At 38.7% G+C, this 20,971-nt stretch overlaps 1 protein-coding gene and 1 long non-coding RNA gene across 8 annotated transcripts; one reads left to right on the forward strand and one right to left on the reverse strand.

Annotated features, from left to right (window-relative positions):
- Nucleotides 1–4,294: 4,294 nt before the first annotated feature.
- LOC309492622 (serine/threonine-protein kinase Nek7-like) lies at nucleotides 4,295–17,029 on the reverse strand. 7 transcript variants are annotated; one of them, XM_082161635.1, is made up of 8 exons: nucleotides 14,899–15,031; nucleotides 14,725–14,802; nucleotides 11,619–11,719; nucleotides 11,047–11,130; nucleotides 10,720–10,781; nucleotides 10,575–10,639; nucleotides 10,404–10,458; nucleotides 4,295–4,363 (listed from the first exon to the last, which is right to left on the reverse strand). In XM_082161635.1, exons 4-7 carry the CDS (start codon nucleotides 11,101–11,103, stop codon nucleotides 10,412–10,414), a joined length of 231 nt encoding a protein of 76 aa, XP_082017761.1. In that variant the 5' UTR covers nucleotides 11,104–11,130; nucleotides 11,619–11,719; nucleotides 14,725–14,802; nucleotides 14,899–15,031; the 3' UTR covers nucleotides 4,295–4,363; nucleotides 10,404–10,411. The 7 variants fall into 7 exon arrangements, 3 of the variants coding, with proteins under 3 accessions (XP_082017761.1, XP_082017760.1, XP_082017759.1); XM_082161634.1 differs by lacking the exon at nucleotides 4,295–4,363 and having other exon boundaries at nucleotides 6,761–10,458; XM_082161633.1 differs by lacking the exon at nucleotides 4,295–4,363 and having other exon boundaries at nucleotides 6,761–10,458; nucleotides 10,553–10,639.
- On the forward strand, nucleotides 15,436–15,719 carry LOC309492639. Its single transcript, XR_014203627.1, has 2 exons — nucleotides 15,436–15,544; nucleotides 15,576–15,719. It is a non-coding gene; the product is annotated as an uncharacterized lncRNA (long non-coding RNA).
- Nucleotides 17,030–20,971: the final 3,942 nt, after the last annotated feature.

The following is a 20,971-nucleotide window of genomic DNA, read 5'->3' on the forward strand; positions in this document are numbered from 1 at the left end:
GGTGAAAGTCCAGAGGTGGCGTAGTTGGCTACATTGAAAATCTTATTAGAGTTTATTTAATGTGAACTTCCTTGCTGTCTAGATTTGCTCTTGTCCCCCACTCTGCCACACCAGGGTATGATTTCAAATTCAAAGTCAAACTTTTATTAGTTTGTACTTGGTTGTTTTTTTTTTGTTGTTGTTTTTTTTCTGCACATATTCTGATATGCTGAAGTGGCACATTTCTTTCTGGTTATAATTATTCCAAGACCACACCTGAATTTAAGTTTTTATTCAGCGATCGCCAGTGTCTGTCTTACACCAAAATCTCGTCAGACCTGCTCATTAAAGAAGCCTAAAGACGCATTACAATGGGTTTGAAAGGCCAATCAGGTTTCACTCTGTTAATCCTCAATCAAAACCAACACATCAATGTTCACATTTATGTGTTTATTTCAGTTCAAGTGCATTATACAAACCGAGTAGAAAGAAAAATTACATTTAGCAGCTAGTCACAAAGTTTACATTTTCAAAACATCATGTAAATAAAGGCCACGCCCCAATTCTTGACATAATTAATTAGGATTAATTAAAATGCTCCTTTTTTTGCTTCCTAAATTTTCTTTGAGCATTATCCTAACTAGCGATATTGGTTTAGTGACTTCATTATGAAAACCTGAATATGGACCATATTACCTAACCTTTGCTACTACTATAATACATATCTATGATGAAAGAATATACTGAACATTACAAACTGCCAGATCTGGTAATTATTAGTTAGAAGTGTTTCTCAGTTTGGGTGCATTGCGTCTCGTAGTGTATCCAGGATTGCTTGAAGCTCCTCTGTTGTAGGGCTGTCAAAATTGCTCAAAAATGACGTTCGAATATTCCCTCTAAAAAACACACGAACTATTCGAACATCTGGTTGCACAATTTGTCAATGACGTGCATTACGTCAATAACAGGACAAATTATTACAAAGAGACATACATACTTGTATAGGTAGTTAATTTAAGTTTAAACATATTTGACAATGTATTACCAACACAAAACCAAGTAAATAAACTAATGGGCAAGACCGCAGACCTCAGTCTCGCTCACTCGCAGGCTCTCTCTCTCTCTCTCTCTCTCTCTCTCTCTCTCTCTCTCTCTCTCTCTCTCTCTCTCTCTCTCTCTCTCTCTCTCTCTCTCTCTCTCTCTCTCGCCCTGACGCCCTCGCGCTCTCTCTGCGCATAACGGTTTAAATTAACAACAATAAGCTCATGTTGAGTGCTGATCAAGAGTTTTGTGCAAGCAATTTAAGGTCGCGACTCTTGTCCCAAATATAGCAGGCTTCATTCAGTGATTGAAACAAATTTATTAACATTAATTGAAGTTTTACAGTATAGATCCGACATTGAACGCTCCGAGCGAGCTGTGCTGTGGTAAACATGGAACATTTCTGTTTAACGTTAAATGAAATGAGGCACACAATTCCGAGAAATGTGACAACAAAGAACTTTTACCCTGAGGTTCATAAAAAATAAAGTGCTATTAAAAAAGAAAAAGGCTACTTACATTATTGGTGCTTGTATTAAAAAAAGGAAAAACTGACTGCAATTTATTCCATTGTCTTTTAGTGCACTGTCAACTTTCAGCAGTGACGCTGTGCTAGACAGTGCGACTCGTGTGACCTGTCCCTCAGGCAGCGCGCGCGCCCACTCGCAGAGCAGACAGCCGCGCCTCTGCTTCCACGGGCGTGTTTTTCAGTATTCGAAATTCACATTCGAATATTAATTTTCACGTTTGAATTTCTGTTTTTTAAAACTATTCGAATATATATTCGAATTTAGAATATTCGTTGACAGCCCTACTCTGTTGTCTCCTTTATTTTTGTGACAAATGTCATGGTCTCAGACTTCAGCTCTTCTGCTTGTTGAGTGTCTGCGGGCAGCAGATCTGCTGTGTCGCTGTTATCTGATGTGTTCTCAGTCGACCCAGTGCTTTGGTTGCTGGTGGATTCTGATTCTCGTTCACTCTCTCTTAAAGCGTAATCTTGGCGGAGTTTGTGGATTTCTCTGGAGTCGAAAAAAACGAAGAAGACGTCAACAGCTTTTTATAAATTTTCCACTGTTATTTGGATGTTTTGGATACAGCAAATTGTGGAGGTAATTTTTTCTTGGAACTCTGTTATCATCATTTTGATCTTCTGTCGGTTTGTTTGCTGGTTAACCCTCTGAGGTCTGAGGGGTTTTTGGGGTCCTTGAGATGGTCTGACATGCCCTGACATTTGTGCTTTTTTCAGTTGCTTATAAACATATTAATGGCAAAGGTGTAAATTCACTCTATATAGCACAAACAGGACTACAATAATATGTGAGCCACATGTATGTACATGTTTTCATTTTTGAGAGAATAATGTTTATGCGTGGTTATCGAAAAAACTAAAAATTAAAGTTTTTGAAATAAGGCCACAAAACACATACTAAATATGTGGCAATAAGACTTTTGACTAATGGATGTCCTCGCCTAGAGTTTTTTCTTCAAAATTATGTGAAAATAGTCTTGCTTTATCGTTCACATAAAACCATACATTGATTTAAATTGATGTAAAACAGGTTTTGCTTGGAAAGCCAATATGCGAGGGGGGCGTGAACGAGGAGTGGTTTACACCTTAGAATACAATGTCCCACCCACTCTGCATAATGATGAGCCATTCACTCAGGTGTGACACTGACTGAGCCACAATGCAAGGACAAAAGATATATTTAGAAGAAGACTTATATTGACCATTTAAGATTTTGCTTACATCTATCTTGTAAATATGTTTTGCTATTTTATTAAAACGGTTACAATTACAACAATAATTACAATTTCAACAATATTTCAAGTGTACTCTTTCTTTGTAAAAAAAAAATGATTAGGCCTATAGGCCTACATTTTATCTATGTATTCATTAGTTTGAATATAACCAACATTGGCACAGCTAACATCTTAGTTGATGACTTTATTTTTGACAAAAATAGTATTTTATATATAGAAATTGCTAAACAAAAGCTTATTTGATGTGGCAGTATATTCTACAGTAAAAACTGTACCCAAATCTAGTCAACAAAATGTTGTCTTTCATATTTCGTCTGACTGTAACGTTGTTTTCATGAAATATTAGGGCATATTGTTAATTTGCAGTTTAATACGTTGCTTATACAAATAGCCTACATTTTATTTCAACATTCAGTCGATGTTTACTTATCTCAGTATAGCAATACAGTTTGCTAAAACATCATCATTCATTCACACACGCGATTTAAATTTAAACTGTCTTTGCCAGCTGTGGTAAACAGCGCGCATCTCTGCCGTTTATTCATTCATAAACAGAAACCCACGTGAAGAAATTCACGTGAGAAGGAAAAAACTTACAGTATTCCTCAGCTCGCTCCTCGATATACCCGCACTTCTGAGGGACATTTCCCATTAGTATTATTCCTCACAGCGCTGCAAGACGGTGTAAACAATGATCTAAATAAACTTGTGTGTTTTCTCGAGCTGATGGGGGCGTTCACAGGATTGCCTCAGCCATTTGCGTTTGAATAGCGCGCGCTCTCCGTGGGCGTGGCCGATTATAACGTAATGAGATGAGATGAGCTCGACTGGAATCGCTCTCTTTTAATACAGATTTCACAAGATGAGAATATTAGCTTTTTATATAAATTACTTCATTTAAAAGATGAGAATTCAAGCTTCATGCCTGTGTGTCTGTATGCCTGTTTGACTGAGCATTCGCTCAGTTATTGTTAATTTTCGGACGCGTTTCAGAATGGACTTCACTGGCAGAGAGAAGGCAGAACTCGCTTCGTGTTTATTTTTCTTTATTTGGCAAAAAGCACAACACTTTGTTTTTATTGTGAGTATACACAAAAATAATACACATTTAACAGAATCGATTGATGTATGAAACTCCTATGGAAAATCAAAGTCAACAGAGTATTTATGAGTTTCTTTTACACTAATAAAAAAAAAGCGAGCTGGTATCGCCGGCGATACCGTAGACCTCAGGGGGTTAACCATGTTTGTTATGTTGCTCACACCAGATGTTACTCCACCAGCTACAGCTACACCGCTCCTGTTACTATCAGAGAAGCTCCGAGAGTGAACGGAGCCAGAATAAGCCCAACTACTATGTGATTCCTCCAGCCAATCCCAGTACACCTCCTGTCAGACTGCTGACGGTTGTGTTGAAGTGGACCATCTCCAAACCATCTGCCAACTCTCTCAGTACATCTAGAGTCTTGTAAAGGTCTCCAATAGTTTGTATGCTCTGAAAAAAAATTAGCTCAGGAAGAGCTTCATAGGAGCAGGTGAGTATCTTTGTAATAATCTCAACTGTGCTTTTTGCGGTAAACTAAATGGAATTAAAATATTAACCAGTTGCAATCGTGAAAATTACAACATACAACTTTTACGCCAATTGAGACAAAACAACCTATACTGTCCAACCAACACAATTTCAAATCAATAATCAATACTAAACCACAATCTAACCCGAACCCCAATGCTCATGTTTGAAATATGCTTTATAGCATTGAAACTACAATATGAGCAGAACTAAATTTAGAACAAAAACCTTTTCCATATACTGTAGGCCTACATATAAAGTGACTAAACACAAAAGTTGTCCACTGGATTTGTGTGCTATTGTATTTGTTTCTATAAATCATGTGAAGCCAATGAATAGCTTTCAAATTAATATCTGGCGTATATTAGATGCACACCAGAAGAGACAAGTACTAGAGTTCTCAACGGGCCTGAAGATTACAACCCGACCCGACCCGGCCCGCGGCTTTTAAAGCCCGGCCCAATGTAACCCGACACATCAACATGAATTATCAGCCCGAACCCTGCCCGCGGCCCGACGCCGCCGTTTTTTTGGGTTTTTTTCTCATACACGTATTATCATGACCAGCAGGCGGGAATTCAAATCAACCTTTAATTTTCACGCCTTTTAACAATACAAACAACTGAAACAATAAACTTTAAATATATAAATAGGCTATATAAATATGCCTTAAATAAAATCTTCACACAATAATAAATAAAAATAACTCAAACATGTACCCAGCCAGCGGGCGAGCTACTTTTCACACCACACAATTTTTGAAGAGTTTTGAAACATAATCGTATGCTTATAAGGCATCGTGGAGGAACAGTAGTGCGTCCACAGTGGATGGACTGAGGCGTGTTCTCCTCTCTTCAATGGTACGGCCAGCCGCACTGAATACCCTCTCGCTGCTGCTGCTGCTGCTGGCTGGCACACAGAGCACCTGCCGTGCCAAATGAGCCAGTTTGGGATACACGCTGCTGTTGGTCTTCCACCAAGATGCAGTGTGGGATATTTGTCCCCCTCCAGTTCACGCTGAGCATCATAAAAGGGCTTCAAAAATGACACCAGCATGCCCAAAGTGTCGGGGGTTATTTTTTCAATCCTGTCACTCTCTCCACGCGCTTCCAGTTTGTCCTGCAGCTCCGTGTAAATGTCACTGATGGATTTAAGGGTCAAATACACAGTGCTGAAGCGTGTATCTACCATGTGCAGGATGGTCATTGAGAGCTGCGCTGTCATTCCCGACTGCTTTACATATCTGTAGAGACAATAAGAGAGCGTGCTGCTGTTACACAAATGAGTAGCCTAGTGATAATCATCAAACACAAACTAAAGACTCAGATTATATTACCTATTATATTATATTATATTATTATTTATGACTTATATATGTTTTTTTTTTCTCTCCATGACGCATTTTTTGACTGATGCAACTTATACTCTGGAGCGACTTATAGATTAATAGGATACTAATAATATTATAAGAGTAAAACATTTCTACCATAGCCTACTACTTTACCTGACAAGCGCCTTTGATGCTGTCTCTGTTTCAGCGAAGTCAGGGTCCACCTGCATCAGTGCGTCATTATCAAGTCCATGGCGAAGGACAGTGTTGAGGACGTGGTCCATGCAGTCAAGTCTCGTGTATGACCTGAGAGCATTAACTACATTTGCTCCCTGGTCTGTAACCCAAACAATGTCTTTTAAAGACAGTGGGTCGAACCCGAACTTGGTGACCAAGAGCTTGACCAGCTCCCTCTTGATGTTATCGCCCATCCACGGGAAACGTTGCCGTGGTCAGATTCTTTCCGGTCAATTCAAAATCTTCTGTAACATAGTGCCACGTTATTGACAGATAGTGAATCTTTCTGAAGTCGTCTGTCCACATATCTGTAGACATTCCCACTTTTCCTCCTTTGATCAGGATCTCTTTCACCTGCTTCGCAAGCTCTTCTCTTTTTTCCTCTGCCAAATTCCGACAGTGTGTTGCTACTGTGTTGGGAGATGGGAGGACAGAGCTTGCAGCAACTCTGCCATGTGTTGCACCAACATTTATGAGTTCCTGTGCAAGTTCTAAGAAGCCGTCTCCTTGAACAAAATAAAATGGCCTAATGTCCTTGGCGCACATGTAAACACATTTTTCTGTTACTGCCTGTTTTGTTTTAAGGGGGACATTTTTGGCAAGGAACTTCGTCATTGATTGCTGCTGCATGGTGGTGGTCGAATCATGCCCACAGTTTAATGTATGGCGGCTCAGGCTGGACGACCCTGTTTTTTTGCTGTCATATTTCATCAGCACCTTGCATTTTGACCATTGCACATAACCTGTAGAATTTCCATCAGCCAGCACCACTCCAAACACTTTCCAGACCTCTGATTTTCCCACTCCTCTACTGGCGACGGTGAATTCACCTGCGGCAAGTTTACTTTTCACCAACGGCAACTCGTCCAGGCTAAAGGCGTGCACGCAGCGGCATCAGGTGGTCTGCCCCCGCGATGCACGTTGCACGCAGCAGCCAGACTTTCTTTACGGTGAACAGCAGCGATGATTAATAAAGTTTTTTTTTTTTTTTTTTTTACTGAGCGGAAAAAATTAAGCCATTAAGCCAAGTCATTTGCTTATATTTTCGACCCGAACCCGCGGGTCCCGTCGGGTTTGTCGGGCCGACCCGACCCGTTGAGAACTCTTAACAAGTACTGTGTACTAAAATTTTCAAACGTATCATAAATTGGAAACACAGGATTATTATATATCTTATTATATTGTATAGATTATTGATACATTATACAGAATATATAATCCAGATATGTTCACTTAGGGTAATTGTTTATTTTTATAAACAATATTTTGGTTAATAAACCAGCTAAAATAATTGCATTTACTGTATTGGTTTGAAAATGTGATGAAAGGTTGATTGATTTGTCTCAACTAAGTAAACATCGAAGTAAACATCATAGAGTAAAGACCCATTCACACCAAGGACGATAACTATATAGTTTTAAATATTAAAGAATAACAGATAACAACACAGAGAAACAATATCAGCCTGTCATCTTTGAGTATTCAAAAAATGAGCCAATGCACATTGGCGTGCAAGATTTGCATATTGCGCTCCGCCCTGCAGCGCGGGTATAAATACAGAAGCACACACCACTTGTCTTTCACTTCGGAGCCGATCGGATGTCAATGTCTCTGAAGAGTGTTGAAGGGTTTTCAACGAGCGAGTGTATCGGTGCTTCCTCCGGAAGTCTCTCCCAGTGCTGGTGTGTTACAGCGCGAGTGCAGCGGTGATCGTGAGCCCTCTGAGCTCTCAACTGCTGTTTTAACAGCATTCTCTGTGTTTGTTTGTTCTGACGGTTGATTAGAGGGCGAAGAGGGTGAGTGCTTCACTGGTACAGGCTGCACCATCTCCTGTCAGTGTTGCCGCGGTCATTCCCCTGTGTGCTCCGGCACTGGTTGAGAGCACTATTTCCTGAAAGAGCAACACGGGTGTGTCTGCCTCTTTTTCAAGATGCCATTCCACCTGTGCATTTCTGGATGCGGTCCTTCCCTGTCCCCAGCTGACGGTTACAATAGATGAATTACGTGTTTGTGCTTATAGCACGCCGAAGCAACTTTTGTGGATGGTTCATGTTCCCATTGCCGGGAACATGACTAGCTCGGTGTTGAGATCGAGACTCGCCTTCATTCTTGAAGGTGGAGTCCTCATTCCCGTTCCCCGCTCTAGCTCCCCCCTCTGGCCAATCCCAGAGGAGACCTACTGTGCCGTGTGTGAAAAAACATACTTTTTCAGAGGCTCCTAGGGCATAACCCTCAGCCCGTGGTCAGACCCTTCGTTTCTCCGGGCCGGAGTGCCCCTAGAACAAGTGTCCAGGTATGCTGTGGTCTCCACAGATGCCTCCAACACCGGCTGGGGGGCCATGTACAACGGGCATGAGGTAGCGGGGGTCTGGACAGGCCCCCAACTGCATTGGCGTATCAACTGCCTCGAGTTGCTAGTAGTACATCTTGCTCTGAGACGCCTCAAAACGCAGCTGCTCGACAAGCATGTACTGGTCCGTACGGACAACAATGTGACCGTTGCGTACATCAACCATCAAGGTGGTCTTGCTAGTTGCCCCTTACTGGCCCAACCAGACCTGGTTCCCCGAACTGATGCTCCTCTCGACAGCCCCTCCCTGGCCCATTCCTCTGAGGGAGGACCTTCTCTCTCAGGGACAAGGTACCATATGGCACCCGCGTCCAGACCTCTGGAAACTCCATGTCTGGTCCCTGGACGGGATGCGGAGGTTCTAGGTGATCTACCACAAGCTGTCGTAGACACCATCACTTCGGCGAGAACACCATCACTTCGGCGAAAGCACCCTCTACGAGGCATGCTTACGCCCTGAAGTGGAACCTGTTCATTGAGTGTTCTTCTCTCCGAGAACACCCCTGAAGATGTTAGATCGGTACTGTGCTTTTCTTCCTGCAAGAGGTGCTGGAGCAAGGGCTGTCTCCCTCCACCCTCAAAGTGTATGTTGCCTCTATTTCCGCACATCACGATGCAGTTGATGGGAGATCCTTGGAGAAGCACAACCTGATCGTCAGGTTCCTGGGGGGCGCGAGGAGACTGAATCTGCCTCGCCCCCCATACCCTCACCCTCTTGGGACTTATCTCTGGTGCTGACGGCACTGCAGAGACCTCCTTTTGAGCCATTGCAGGCAGCAGAGTTAAAAGTCCTGTCTATAAAAACAGTTCTACTGCTTGCTTTGGCCTCTATCAAGAGGGTAGGGGAACTGCACGCATTTTCGATCGATGAATCTTGCCTGGAATTCAGGCCGGCCAACTCTCAAGTTATCCTGAGACCCTGGCCTGGACATGTGCCCAAGGTTCTTACCACTTCTTTTCGGGACCAGGTGGTGGACCTGCAAGAGCTGCCCCTGGAGGGGGCATGCCCTGACAGAAAACCCAGCCCTGGCTTTTCTATGTCCCGTCCGCTCCTTGCGGTTATATGTGTACAGAACACAAAGCCTCTGGACCTCAGACCAGCTCTTTGTCTGTTACGGAGACCAGCAGAAAGGAAAGGCTGTCTCCAAGCAGAGGTTGACCCACTAGATAGTGGATGCCACCGTCTTGGCATATCAATCCCAAGAAGTACCATGGATATGTGTGCCATTCTTGCTCCTGTAGAGTTACTCTTTAGCCGAACCCTGTTGAGTTCCTACAAACCCCTCGGCAACGGACGTTGTGGAGCATCTGTTGCCAGGCCTATCACTCGTATGCACTGGTGGAACCTGTGCTAGGCTGGGTCCTATATGTTGTGATCCCTATGGCAATCCCATATGTGTATTCTTCCACGATACAGCTCCCTGCGGCAAGCCTGTGTCTTTCCCTTGGCAGAGCCCGCTCTGCCGTCTCTGACCGGTGTTGTCTCTCCCCTGCTTAGGCTTAGAAATGCCCAGTCCATATGTGTAACCTCCACATGATACCTCCACATGATACGGGCAGGGCACCGAAAGGGCACGCTTTCTCAGTGTTATCCAAGTCTGTCTGAGTGTGTCAGTTACGTATGTAACCCTTGTTCCCTGAAGGAGGGAACGGAGACGTAGTCCCGTCGCCACTATTGCTGGATCACCGTTGACTCCGGGCTCTGCTCGGCTCCTCAGCGAAAAACAAGTGGTGCGTGCATCCGCTTCCGTATTTATACCCGCGCTGCAGGGCGGAGCGCGAGATGCAAATCTCACACGCCAATGTGCATTGGCTCGTTTTTTCAATACTCGAAGATGACAGGCTCCCTAAGCGTGATCCCAATCAGTACGGTATGTCCGACTACGTCTCCGTTCCCTCCTTCAGGGAACGAGGGTTACATACGTAACCGAGACGTTATCGTTCTTAGCATGGATGGACCTTAAAATAATTTTTTTGAGTCAGAATATTGTTTAATATCTTACAATTTTTCCAACTGGATAACTTGTATGAATTATCACCAATATAACAGTGTTGGAATTTATAAATTCTTTCAATTAAATCGCTGCAATATCTTACAAACTAGTTATACAAAGCGTTAAAGATCTTACAGCACACTTCAGCATGGAGAGCTCATAGATGACACATCCCAACCTCCAGATTTCACTGTAAAAAAGCGAATATTATAAAGGCTTGAGTTTTTGGGGTTCGGATATGGAAATATAAACAGTGAACATTGCAAATGTAGGATGCTTATTACGATTTCTCATCATAAGGTTTACCACTCAAATTATCCGGTGCAACATATGAGAGAACTTCAGTTTCTGCTGTTTGTGCATCACTGGACCTGATAAAAACAGAAATATATGGTAAAGAACATTATGTTTGCACATATGGACTATTTTGCATTTCGTTTTGAAGAGTTACCATTCATTAATCTCTCCAAACTCTCCAAGACGAACGGTTCCACATGCAGTGAAAAATATGCTCTGTCATGAGAAAACACATATTTGACAAATTGATAAGGAAGGTGGGAATGAGTGGCTTGCAATAATATCAGTCAAATTCAAATCGATAGAGCCTCTAGATATGTTGTGACCATGTCTGAAATAAAATCAAATAATTGCAGAGAAACTCCAAATAGTTTATCTAAGATTAAATGTCAATAGAGCTCCATAATGAACATCTGTGGTTGAAACATGGAAACATGAAAACATGCTTTCAGACCATATATTATCTGATTTGCATTCGTACCTTGGGCTGCAGGTTTTTATGTTGAATCTGTTGATCATGCAGGTACTTTAATGCCATGCTTATCTTCACAGTCCAGTCCAGAATCTGTAAATTGATAAAATGTCAAATCAGAAGTGTTTGCAATAGTTTTGTATTTTTTGTTATACAAGTATGGTGACACAGTGACATTTTTTTTTCTTAATTCACATAAACAGAACATTATACATCACTATTTAGAGCATTGCAAATTGTATGGATTATTTGGATAAGTTTCTTTATTAGGCTATATTAATAGATTTTAAGTATGTATACACACTTTCATATTATTATTATTATATATATATTTTTTTTATATATTAGATTGCTACTACCGAGTTTACAAACAGGATGAACTACCCACCTGTTGTAGGAATAGTATTGTGGGTTATATATTTACAAGATTATTGACATTCTATTACATTTTATATGCATGAAAAGATTGACTACCATTGTTTGTTGACTGAAATGCTTTGAGTCATGGGGACAGCAGTTAATTATACAGTTTGTTATCATTAGAATATTACACGATTTAAATTTGATCCTGACAATCATACCTCATTCTCAAATGATTCTGCGGCCTCTATTTTGCGTTTGATTTTCTGAGCGAGATCTCCACCCTCACAGTGCTCCAGTACAAGATACAAACAGTCACCATCTGAAAGCAGATTCATTCAACACTTTAATGATTTACTAAGTGAAAGTAAATATACTCCTATAGCCAGTGGTTAAATTGGGCCGGGGCTCTCCGGGGCTCAGCCCCGGCACATAAGCCTGCTCGTTTGTGTCCTGATGTGCCTGTTTACAGTCAGTTGCCTAATGGAAATTATGTCACATCAAATTTGATGAAAGTGATGCTTTTGAAAACATATTTCTGACAATAAATGAAAGATTTTTTAAATGGCATGTCTATTTTGTCTCGGCGGAACTGAGATGAGAACAATCGGGACACGGCCGTATTCTTGTTCAGCTGCTTAATCTCGTCAGTCGACCATGATCGCACACCGCTCGCGCATGCCATGCGCATCTTAGGCTACTACTCAAAACTCCGACACGGATAAATGTACGCAGCAATATATAATGAATGTTCCTGGGAGATCCGTAGTTGTGCGGGATGTGGAAGCGCGCAAAAGTTCCAGAACCTTCAACCCCCTTAAACAATAAATAAATAGAAACTCACGAGCTGCTGGCCGCCGCTGGAGATCAATTTTGTCAAGTTCAGCACAACGTTGGTTGTACAAAAAGTGCCCTGGCCTTGAACGACAAGGTAAGGAAAATATGTTTGGCACATTGTATGGGTCACTATATCATAACAAGGTAATACAATGTGTAATCAAGTGATGTCAATTCCAGCGTTATGGACGTGACATGCAGTAAAATTCTCAGTAAATAATTCTCAGAAAAATTCTCAGAAAAATCATTTAATACCAATATATTAAAACTGTTTATATATCAATACTCCCTTAATAAAGGAGTCCAGACATTAGAAAAATATCAGTCTACACATGCGTTTAATATTTAATATGAGGGAAATAGGCTACACATGCCATGGACGTGACACAAAAAGTCTTTAACTTTTAGGTGGCAAAATATTTTTTTTGTAATTCTGTGAATTACACTGCGCAAACCAAAAGTAATACTAGGCTACCCACCGGATACTCTCCACAGAACATAACATATTCATTTTATTCAGGGCCGCGGGAAGTGGGGGTGCTGTTTTCACAGAATTGTAAATGCAACGCATATGTTTGTTCATTAAAATGTATTAATTTTTAGCATTTAGTCATTTATTTGTAATAAACACTTTAAGTGGGCTATTTAATTTTTTTTATTTATATGTTAAATTATGTTTTTAAAACATAAGCGCAGAGTGTTACGTAATAGTCTATTGTGTGTGTGTCGAAAGAATTTGTCCGCAGCTGCTCAAAAAAAATAAAAAAAACCCAGTCAAAAACCCCACTGTCAGTGTTTTGTAAGGAACAGGCAAATATGTAAAATATAGCAGGAGACATTTTAATTGTTTACTAATAAAACAGTTATTTTTTATGTCAGTGTCGGCTAGACAGATGAAGTTGACGACTCGCGATCTTCGCAGCGCCAGAGAGAAATGCACATTTCATACGAATTACATAAGCAGCGCAGTCTGTTTTCTTTCGTTTTGAATTGTTCTGCTTAAAAGTAGACATTTCAAGCTATATATGTCTCAGGTCTGTGAGGCAATAGGCTACCTTATAGGCCCACGCTGAGTTTCGGTTCATTTATGAGACGAGCTCCAGGTTCGCCAGCGCCTCCGTATCCTGATTATCTATTTTCTAATAGCCTAGTATATTTAGGCTACTTATTTATTAAATCCAGACAATTGGTTGATGAAACATCGATTAAAATGAAGATACAATTAATACAAAACGAAATTAAATTTAAAGACAGGCTTTGTGCTTTCAGTTTGAGGTCTCTGTGAAAGTTTTAAAACATTCTTTTAGTGCCGCTTTAGAGCGCTCACGTCCGTAACGGAGAACTGTCTGTAAAAATTGTTTGTGTGTGTGTGTGTGAAATAAATTTCTAAAAAAATGCGACTTAGTCCAGTGCAACTTAGGCTATGTTTTTTCTTATGTTTACAGTAAGTTATTTATTCTTTTTGTGCAAATGTCCCATAAAGTCCCATCCTTTAAGGATTAATTTATGTCCCGTTGACCGGTCCATTGCATTACGAATAAAAGCAGAATCAATAAAGTCAAAAATGTGATGTGCAGAGTTTTATAGTCTTGATATTGTTTCTTATTCAAAAGTGGCGACGCCCCTTTTTTTCTCAGAATTGCGAGATATGAAGTCAGAATTGTGAGAAATAAAGTCGCAATTCTGAGAAATAAAGTCGCAATTCTGAGTAATAAAGTCACAATTAATTTGGGAGATATAAAGTAAGAATTGCATGATATTCGTCGAAATTTCGTGTTATAAAATCAGAATTGTGAGATATAAACTATTCTGAGGTAAAAAATATATATATAGAAAGCTTGAAATGTCTTCTTTTAAACAAACAATTCAAAAAGTAAACAGACTGCTGCATGTGTAATTTTTAGAAAACACTTGTTCATTAATAAACAATTAAAATGTCTCCTTGCTATATTTTACATATTCATAATCATTACTTTTGCCGGTTCTTTGTGACAGCTTTTAGGCCTTTATTGGCAGCGCCACCCTTACATGTTACATGAACGCGTCACCACCGCATCAGCACCGAAAACAGGAGATGTAACGAAGTAAAAGTCAAAAGTAGCCTATGCACTAATGATTCTACTTATGTAAAGTACAGATATGTGAAAAATGTACTTAAATAAAGTAACAAAGTATTTGTACTTCGTTACATTCCACCACTGCTGATTAACATTAATGTAAATGCTAAATGTCCTAATACCTGTTAATACTACAACAATGCAAAGTATGCTCTTAACGTTGCAGTTTTTCACATATCATGTAACACTCAATTTCTCCATTTCTTTGCACAAAACTCTCCAGAAATGGCCATTTAATGTTTTTTAATGGCCATTTAATGCATACCCCCCTAGGGAGAGCCCCCCCCCACATAATAAATCCCAATTTAACCCCTGCCTATAGCTAACTTTAGATGTATTAACAGAATTTGAAGAATATTATGTTTCTTTCAACCTCCGATGACTTCCTTGTGATGGACAATGTGTGGATGACATTGTAGTAAAGTTGTAGTAAAGAGTTTAATACATTTTCCTAAAAACAGACAGACACATATGAATCAGAATCTCTCTTTCCATTTAACTTTTTTTTTTTTTTTAAATATCATGATAACCTTTGTGTCCGTCTTACCTGGCCAACACTGAACTTTTTAATGACAAACTGATCTCCACCTTCATTTTTCACCAGGATCATCTGCTCGTCTTCACTCACTAATGTGTAGCCAGGATATGTGGTTTCTGACTGATTGTTGCCCATCTCTGAAACTTCTGCAAAGCGAAAAGTTTGAGTAGAGAAGGATTTTATGTCTGTGTATATATAAGGTCATCACACATGCTTTCTGTCACATCTGTGTTTGGTTTTGGTTCATGTTTTCTTATTTAAAATTTGCCATAGTCATGTTTCCTGTTGTGTCATGTCATTCCCTTGTTGTGCTTCTCATCATGTGCTTCTTTTGCTCTATAGCTGTGTTTAAAATCACCCGCTAATACACCCTCATTCACTATTCCCTACATTACTCCACTAATATAGTCCACTGAAGGAGTGAATGAAAAAGAGTGAGTGAATTCGGACACTGAGTGCGCCGGATTTGAACAGAGAGATACGAAGCGCGGCAGGTTAAAGTGTTTTGGATTGCATAAAATAATAAAAGAAACGAACAAATACATGGCAAAAGAAGTGTTAGACAACAGAAGAGGGGATTGAGATGATTTTTAATGAAATTTAGGAAGCGGATGGCCGTTACTCTTTCATGTATCTAAGCATGTAGTGTGTGCATGTGTATGTGTATGTGTGCGTGCCTATGAAAGCATGTAATTTGTATGTGTGCGTGTATGAAAAAAAGTGTCCTAAATGAAAACTGTGCAACCCAATGTCACAAAATATGTATTATAGTTCATTTTTCGACTTTAAAGTGTTAGTTTTTTTTTTCTAAATAAAAATCAGTAAATTCATTCTCTTTTTTTTTTTTGTCTATTTAATTTCTATTTATTTACACCACACACAATAATGGTGAATAACTGTAATTTGTTGAAAGCTCATCTTTTTCTGAAAAAGAGGACACCTTGCACATGAAGATAGCACATTGTTTTAGAATTTTACAGTCAAAAAATCTAATTATGTGGAAAACACCTATTTTAGCTTCAGGTTCTAAAGGGTTAATAATGTCACTGATTAAATCCACTGCCTATCACTCAATAACATAATCACATTGGGAAATGTGAATATTTAGAATGACAACAATAAAACTCCAGTTACATTGGGCCAACCTGCGAACACTCCCAAACACTCCTTTGGCTATTGCACTACACACATGTACAAGGCTGCCCCTGGAGGCGGGGATGTATGACCACAGGCCATGTTTGCCCTTTGTTCTTTGTCTTTACGAAGATGAATATCCTAGAAAGCTGAATAAAAGGTTTAGGAAATATGCACTGATAATGGCTTTATTTACAAAGCACAAAGAAAACAGAAAAATCAGCGTGAATGCAAAGAATAGTTAAATGTAGAACTTGACTGAATTTTGTCCTGCTTGTTTCATGATTCAGGCCCATTTATACTCTTCTATTTAAATTTTACTGCTGTGATATAGTACTTTTTTCCACAGAGAAAAGAAGGAGTCTTACCTTATTTTCAATAATATCTGTGTGTGTCTCAAAACTCTCGAAAGTCACTGAACTCACTTCATTTGTGCAAGAGTGCTGATGGTTAATCATTTACAACAATCACAATAAAGCAGAGATCCAGTTAGAAACGTTTAGCCACACACTGGTCAACTGCAGGTACATTTACTGTACAGGCCCTTAATCATTTCATACATTGCATTATCTTGTACCTATTTAATGCATTACCTCTTTGTAAATCATCTATATTGCACAAAGTTGTCAGAAAAGAAAAAGAAAAAGATTTAGGTGGCAACTTTTGATGTCATATTTTCCACGAGGGAATGATTTGCTAGGAGTCGTTTGAGGTGAAGTTTTATTTAGTAAATGGTTTGATTTGAATCTCATCATTCCATCAATATCTGTCGTTCTTACAGTTCCCATGTAAACATGTATTATGTTGCAGTTCCTTGTGCAGAATAAATGTGCCATAATTTGGCTCTTGGTGAGGTTTGACTTTAAACCCGGAATGAAAATGAAAGCATTCGGTGGCGTCTGGAAGCAATATAATATTTCAATATGAACCTTAGAACTTTTATCATTTTTATTCTGTTTATGATGATATAAGTGAATGAGCTTTAATATTTAACTTATCTGACTTATTATTATTTTAAGGTAAAAAGAAAGTACTTTAAGTAATTTTGGCTTAAAACAAGCAAAATTATCTGCCAATGGGGTAAGCAAAAAAATCTTGGGTTTTTTTTGAATTCAGATTTTTTTTCTTGTTTTCCATTCTTATTCAGATTTTTTTTGCTTACCCCATTGGCAGATAATTTTGCTTGTTTTAAGCCAAAATTACTTAAAGTACTTTCTTTTTACCTTAAAACAAAATAGAATTTCTTATGTCATTTTACTTCTCTAGTAAATGCTTCTTGATTTAAGAATTTTTAGATATTTGGACTGGAAACAAAACAAAAATACTAAGTAAGAAAAGCATTTTTTGCAGTGCTCAATGAAGGGGATTATGTGAACAGACAGGTGTTTTATGACCCCATTCCCTGACCCAAACCAGTTACAATGCAGCTCTAGCCAGGACAAGGGCACACAATGAAATGAACTTTGGCTAACTAAAGGGAAGATTTCAGTGTCTGATAAGTCTGAGGGTTGCACACCTGACAGGGCCTGTGACATTGCTGCATGTGCCATATTACACAACATTGCCAAAAAAAAAAAAAAAAAAAAAAAAAAAACTTTTCATTAAATGTTTAATAAAAGACAAATATGCTTAGTTCCTTGAGTTTTATTTCAATTGTTCTCCGTAAAGAAAAGCCAGTGGTCAAGTGCCTGCAACAAGAGATATTAGACACATGCCTCATGCAACAAATAAAAAGGAAAAGTTGTCTATCCACTGCCCACCTGTAGGCCTATGTCTCCTCTGTCTGTGCAGACTCTTCTGTAGGCCTTTCTGTAGATGTGGAATCCTGCAACTTATATTGCAGCCATAAAGCATACAAGTATAAATTAAGTAAAGTTATTTATGCACTTGCAGGTAGGCTATAGTTCCTCCATATGACAGTTATCTGAGAGGGTTTATTCACTGTCCAGTGCAATGGAAACAAATGGACATTACAAAGTCTTATACTTTCTTTCCTTTGGAAAGTTAGAAAATGTCCACTTACTGCACATATTTCAGCCACCACTTTCTTGGGAACAGATACAAGTGTTGGTGTATTATGTAAAAGTGCACAAAAGAGAAAAACACAATGTCATTACAATGAACTCGGGGAAAATGTGATCAATAACTCATGGCAAAATATTTTTACATTAACAAGTTTATCAGTTTTCACTTTAACAAGTCAAAGCAATTCATCATTACTCAAGATTTAACAGTTAAAATGACTATACGGCCTTAATTTAATGCAGCAAAAATTATTTTACAGTGTAGGCTACTAAGATCTTTTCTATTTTTTTTTTTTTTTTTTGCTCAGCCTTTTTCTTGGTTGCTTTTATAAACAGACAACCATTTATTTAACAGTGCCTTTTATAAAAGAGACTATAATATAACAAAAAATTACCATTATGTAGAATATTTTTGTACTTCACTTTTGTTTGTTCCCATGTTCTAGTGTGGTGACTCTGACATTACAATGAACAAAGTAATTATGCAACTATTAAAATACAAAAATATAGGCTAATAAGTGATAAAAACATCTAACATGGCCACTTCTAACGGATTTAAATTGTCTGCTACTTTTTGCCAGCCCTCTCTCCTGGCTTTTGCAGACTTTGAGGTGTTCCCTGGCGTTTTAATTAAACATTAGAATTCCGAATAAACTTGGACTATTAGTTCTTGCTCTGCTGAGGAGAAAAACTGTGCGCGCTCTTTGGCCACGCTGAACAGCCAATAGCAGCGTTGCTGATCAATGTTTCTACTATCGATACATATCCCCTTTTAACCCAGCGCATGAACGCGCAATTATCTCAGATAACTCAATCCAGCGATACTAATCATAACTGGCGGGTGTGTTCGAAGAACCGAGTTAGCCAGATCATGATTAGCACGATGATATCATCTTGGATGTGTCATTTGATCTCGGATGTAATAAGCAACGTACGAAGAATGAGCCCCAGGTTGGTGGAATAGTAAATTAAGCTAAGTACCTGGGCCCGTATTCATAAAGATTCTAAGAATCCTCTCAGAAAACTCTTAATTTAGCTTAAAACCTTTTACGTAGGAGTCTTATCTTAAGAGCGATTCGGGACCGATCTGAGAGCAACTCTGAATAAGGAAAAGACAAAAACTTTCATCTTAGTAAGGAGGCGGGGTTGACCCCGTTGCTATGTATGACACAATCTTTTGAAGACTGTGATTGGTTGGTTGTCCAAGAAGGAAAAACATAGTGATTTTAAGTATAGGGTCTATTCTAAGCCTTCAATTTGAAATGACATGTGTAATTTTTCCTTATTTGACTGTTCTCTCTCTCTCTCTCTCTCACACACACACACACACACACACACACACACACACACACACACACACACACACACACACACATTATATATGTGTAGGCTATATCAATCCTTTTTTTTATTTACCATGCTGTTAATTTCCTATAAGGTATTTGATTGGCTTAGAACGATCTAATCTATAGCGTCTTATTAACTCACTGTTATTCATTGTCTGCAACACATTTCTTCTCCTTCTTCCTCTTTCTGCCATGTTCTCCTCTGCTAAAGAAACTCTTAAGCCTCTTAAAAGTCCTCGTCCGTGCTCCTAACAATTTTGACCTTAAGACCTCTTTTAAGGGTTAAGATGCTTTCTGAATTACTTTTTTCTTTACTAGGATTTTTTCTTTAATTTTAAGAGTAAACGCCCACATTTCTAAGAATTTTCTTAGAATTTTGTCACTAGGAGCTACTCTTTGCATTAAGATTCTTTATGAATATGGGCCCTGGAGTTTAATATATTGACATGTTGCTTAATGTTTTAATGTCTGCTAATAAGGCTGTTTTATGAATATGTGGACATATATGTACCTGTTGCTACCAAAGTCAACGTCGGTCAGAGTTTTATTTTTAGCTCCTTCAACATTTTTGTAAAGTCTAATAGTTTTGAAATGTATGATATTGTGTAAAATGTGAAAAGTTAATGTTAAAAACTGAGTTTATGTAATGGTTAAAAGCTAATATTAAAAACAAATGTTATATATTTTAAAAGTGGTTAAAAACTATTTAAAAATCTGTCAGCTCATGCATTTTGGAAGAGTAAAAATGATTTTAGTTGGAAATGGAAAATGCATTTAGGAACCATATGTAAGTGGTAACATAAGCTGTGTATTATTTTAAGTTGAAAACAGACAATTTACAGGGTAACAGTGGTTATTGTCATTTTGATTTATTTAATCACACAAAACTTATAACTCAGTATTTGCTGAAAGATGAAAAAAAAAAGACAAATTGTATTTTATTTTGAAGTCGTGTTTATTTCATAGAGAACATTGAGTGTTTGTAACAGGAGGATTTAAATTGTGAATGTTTAATAAATCCTCTCTCCTCTTTCTGCTGATGTAGAGTTTGCCCTGTCTCACTTATTTCTCCTGTATCCAGAGAGAGCATATAAGCTGTTTATGTGGTGCCAGCCGGTGCGTGTAACACAACTTCTGAAGAGAGACATCACTGTGGCCAGATGGTGTAGTAACGACTTCTGATTGGACGACTAACCAGACAAACTTTACCTCTTCTGCAATATTACATCTTGCACATAAATGTGTTTAGTCACCTGCACATACAGTATACACTGTACAATCTAATTAGTTAACCTTACTTATAAACGAAAGCATGCAAACCGATTGCCTTTAAAAAAAATGAAAAAAAAAAAAAAACTAAAACTAATGGTGTACTAATTAATTTATGTAAAGTCATTGTGAAAAAATATGCATTTTGACCATTAGGGCTTCATGTATGACTCATTTTGTGAATAATTAAAACAAAATAGAATTTCTTATGTCATTTTACTTCTCTAGTAAATGCTTCTTGATTTAAGAATTTTTAGATATTTGGACTGGAAACAAAACAAAAATACTAACTAAGAAAGCATTTTTTGC

The sequence above is a fragment of the Leuciscus leuciscus genome (genome assembly GCF_965113295.1).
Source record: "Leuciscus leuciscus genome assembly, chromosome: 2".
Classification (NCBI taxonomy): Eukaryota; Metazoa; Chordata; class Actinopteri; order Cypriniformes; family Leuciscidae; genus Leuciscus; species Leuciscus leuciscus.